At 37.1% G+C, this 4064-nt stretch overlaps 1 protein-coding gene across 1 annotated transcript; it reads left to right on the forward strand.

The window, feature by feature from the left end:
- The first annotated feature begins 2687 nt into the window (after positions 1-2687).
- On the forward strand, positions 2688-3647 carry LOC123642386 (olfactory receptor 5H8-like). The gene has a single exon (XM_045557433.1). The coding sequence runs from the start codon at positions 2703-2705 to the stop codon at positions 3645-3647; it is 945 nt and encodes a 314-aa protein (XP_045413389.1). The 5' UTR covers positions 2688-2702.
- Positions 3648-4064: the final 417 nt, after the last annotated feature.

The following is a 4064-nucleotide window of genomic DNA, read 5'->3' on the forward strand; positions in this document are numbered from 1 at the left end:
TTGCATGAAAGAAAGTCCATTCCCAATTCAATACATCTGGAATTATTAGTGTTGGCCATTTATATAGGCTGGTTTAGGTTGAATTCTTGGCTCAATATTATTCTGCCAAAAAAGGAAAATTGCTGGATAAGAATTTGCTGTCAAGTAAAGCCAGAAGAGTTCCTTGAGTAAGTCACTTCTATTAACTATAATAAAGAAGATAAAGTAACTCTTATGTATGGAAAGAACTTTCAGACAGTGCTAGGATAGTTATGAACAAAACAAAGTTTTTAAATAAATTTCTAGATCAGATCTCATTTTCATATACAAATTTCACAGGAAACTAAAATGTAATTTTGAGTAAAAGTAAAGAAAATATTCCCAGAATTCGCATCTTTTAATGAACTCCAGAGTTAAGACTTATATTTACCCCCAAGCCTCTGAGCCTTTTTGTTTCATTCTTCTTCAGCCTTTCTCTGATACTTCCTCTCTCTCTCTTCTCTGGCTTGTTTTTCCTATACTTATCCATATGTCCTTTTTGTTCTCTGCCTATTTCTGTGTTTTTTTTGATTGTTGGGTTTGACCACCCAGATTTTCCTTTCCAGTTCTCCTGTCCCCTTTCTCCTCTCCCTGCCTTGCTTTCATCTCCTTACTTTTGAAACCTTTTATTAAATATGGAGAAGTCTTACAGAAAAAAATGTTTTATATTTGTCTATGAGTAGAAGACAAATGCTAACTTCCCTCCATATTACCTGGATTGTTCTACTTCACACCCCTCACTGTTGTGTCTCCTATTTCCCATCCATTTCTTATTCTTCTCTGACCTTTATTCTATCACAAATGGAAACTGCTTTCACTAAAGCCACTAAAAAAAACTCTTATTTTCACACTCAGTGATCTCTGTTCACATGTCCAACTAGAGCATTTATTTTGGCATTTGGGCTGATACTTAACTTTGCCCTCTTTGAGTATTGTTCTTCTCTTTGTATCCATGATACTCAGCTTCCCAGTTCTCCTGGTTCTGTAATCGTTCTGCTCAGTATCTTTATCTGGTCTCTCCCTTGTGTCTCTTTTGTTTCAGCCAGGACTCTTGGTTGCAATAGGAAGTGAATTAATTCAATGGATAATGGCTCTAATACAGAAACACTAGGTAAGTAGGAGGAATCAACTATAAAGATGGGCAGGAACAGAAGGAAGGAAGGTAGTCAGTCAACAGCCAAAATCAAGCTCAATGAAAGCTACTCTTACTGCTGTTGAACTTTCCAGTGTCATAATTCACACTATCAATTTTGTTGCTGTGTGTGGGTTGCATCTACTGAAGTGTTTTTTTTTTTTAATTTCAGCATAATATGCGGGTACAAATGTTTAGGTTGCGTATATTGGCCTTGCCCCACCTGAGTCATATTGCTGCTTTGGCTGCCTTTGCATCCAAAATTCTTCTTGATCCCATTCCATTGTTTCCCACTCTCCTAATTCCAAATCTATGTTGGTGAATTTGACTGGCCAAACCTAGATCAAGTCTCCTCACTCTAGGTGCAAGATGGATGGAAAAGCTCTAGAGTGGGTAGTAGTCTCTGTGGCCACTAAGAGTCACGTGGTAGAAAAGGGGACTAGGGTTTGGCTATCAAATAAATGGCATATATCCACTTTATAACCTGGTTAATATGACTTCTTCCCTCTCTGTTCCTGTTTTACTTTTGGCTCACTTCTCCAATGCATATGGCATCTGTAACTATGTCTTCAACTATATGAATGACTCCTGTGTCATTATTTCTTTATTATTAAGCTCTAATAGAGTCCTACTCCTACTTACATCTCACTTGGATGGTCAGAGGATGTTCATCCCACACATCTGCCAATGTATCTGGGTTATGAACATCCTTTTGAATCACCAACTGGCTGTTCCTTTCACTGACCATCTTCTTCACATCTAATATGTCATGCAGTCCTGCTGACTCTGCATTCTGAATTATTTGGGATTTATTCCTTTGTTCTAATCAGTCAAAATGTTTTATCACACATAACTCGGTACTTCACATCATTTAAAACACCTGAATAGCATTTTAAAAATGCATATTTCTATACTTTATTCTTTAACCGCTGAATATATTTCTACACTAATCCCTCATATTATATATTTTGGCAAGAACGCTCCTCAGACAATTCTGATGTGTCTCTGGTTTGGGATCCCTGCGTAATAGAAACTGCTTCCTGACTGTTATCTCTGGCTCCAGTATCTCCTTTTTGTTGCTGATTTTGTAGAGGACCAATTGTTTCATTTAAAAGGAATCTTAAATACCATTCTCTGTCGTAAAAGTTTTGTTTATATCTATTGCTTGAACAATAAAGTTCAAGATTCTTCTCAAGTCTTAGAAGTCATTAGATACCCCTGGCTTTACAAAGATCTTTTATGTTGACACTGCATCCATGCTCCACACACAGGATTTTTGTACCACACTGAATAATGTCCACAGAAATTTAGCATGTGCTTAGAATGCCTCTACTTTTTTTCCCTAAATCTGTTTATTTATGCACATTCTATGGACTGAAAAATTTCCATTTTTCAATTCCTTCAATTACCCTTCAAATACTCTATTCTAGTGTAATAAATAAATGAAAGAGGGCTTTCAAATAAATGTGTGGTTTTATTTCAACTCCCCTCCCCTGGTATTCCGTTTATAATCCTTAGTGAATGTTCTTTTTACATTTGTTTTATTTCAGGGATGTGTAGTGAGGACATGGAGAAGGAAAATTTAACATTGCTGACAGAGTTCATTCTCACAGGACTTACATATCAATCAGAGTGGAAAATCACCCTGTTCCTGGTGTTTCTGGTGATATATCTCATCACTGTCATGGGGAACCTTGGTTTGATTGCTCTCATCTGGAGTGACCCTCACCTTCACATCCCCATGTACTTATTCCTTGGGAGTTTAGCCTTTGTGGATGCTTGGTTATCATCCACAGTGACTCCCAACATGCTGGTCAACTTCTTTGCCAAGAGTCATATGACGTCTCTCTCTGAATGCATGGTACAATTTTTTTCCTTTGGAATCAGTGCAACCACAGAATGTTTTCTCTTGGCAGCAATGGCGTATGATCGCTATGTAGCCATATGCAAACCTTTACTCTATCCAGTGATTATGACCAATGCACTATGCATCCGGCTATTAGTGTTGTCCTTTGTAGGTGGCTTTTTTCATGCCTTAATTCATGAAGTGTTTTTATTCAGATTAACCTTCCATAATTCTAACATACTACATCACTTTTACTGTGACATTATACCATTACTAAAAATTTCCTGTACTGACCCTTCTATTAATTTTCTAATGGTTTTTATTTTGTCTGGTTCAATACAGGTATTCACCATTGTGACTGTACTTATCTCTTATTCATTTGTTCTCATTACAATCTTAAAAAAGAACTCTGCCAAAGGCATAAGGAAAGCCTTCTCCACCTGTGGGGCTCATCTCTTATCTGTGTCTTTATACTATGGCCCTGCTCTTTACATGTATGTGCACCCTGCATCTCCACAAGCGGGTGATCAAGATATGATGGAGTCTCTGTTTTACACTGTCATAATTCCCTTGTTAAATCCAATTATCTACAGTCTGAGAAATAAGCAAGTCATAGATTCACTGACAAGAACATTAAAGGTAAATGTTTAGATCTGACACTAGCATGTATTCTCTTTTTATTACAGGTCACAAAATCATTCAGGTTAGGTGTGGATATGTATTGGTGCAGGAAAGATTTTTACAATCACATTTGTCCTAACTATTTAATGACTTGACGTGTTAGTACCTAATAAACTCCTTAAAATATTTGTATATGTTATTCAAAAGCATATAAGGACATTTAATCAAGTGTTGATGGCATACTAGAATAATTACAGCAGAAAACAAATAAAAACCTTAGAGGGGTGGGAAACCTGTGGCCTCAAGGCCTCATGTGTCCCTCCAGATCCCCTTTTATTAAAATGATTTGTTCTGTAAAATTTGGATTCAGTCAAAGGGCCACACTCAAGGATCCAGAAGGCCACATGGCCCCAAGGCTGTAGGTTCCCCATCCCTTTCATAGGTTTG

Source organism: Lemur catta, chromosome 1 (assembly GCF_020740605.2).
Source record: "Lemur catta isolate mLemCat1 chromosome 1, mLemCat1.pri, whole genome shotgun sequence".
NCBI lineage: Eukaryota > Metazoa > Chordata > Mammalia > Primates > Lemuridae > Lemur > Lemur catta.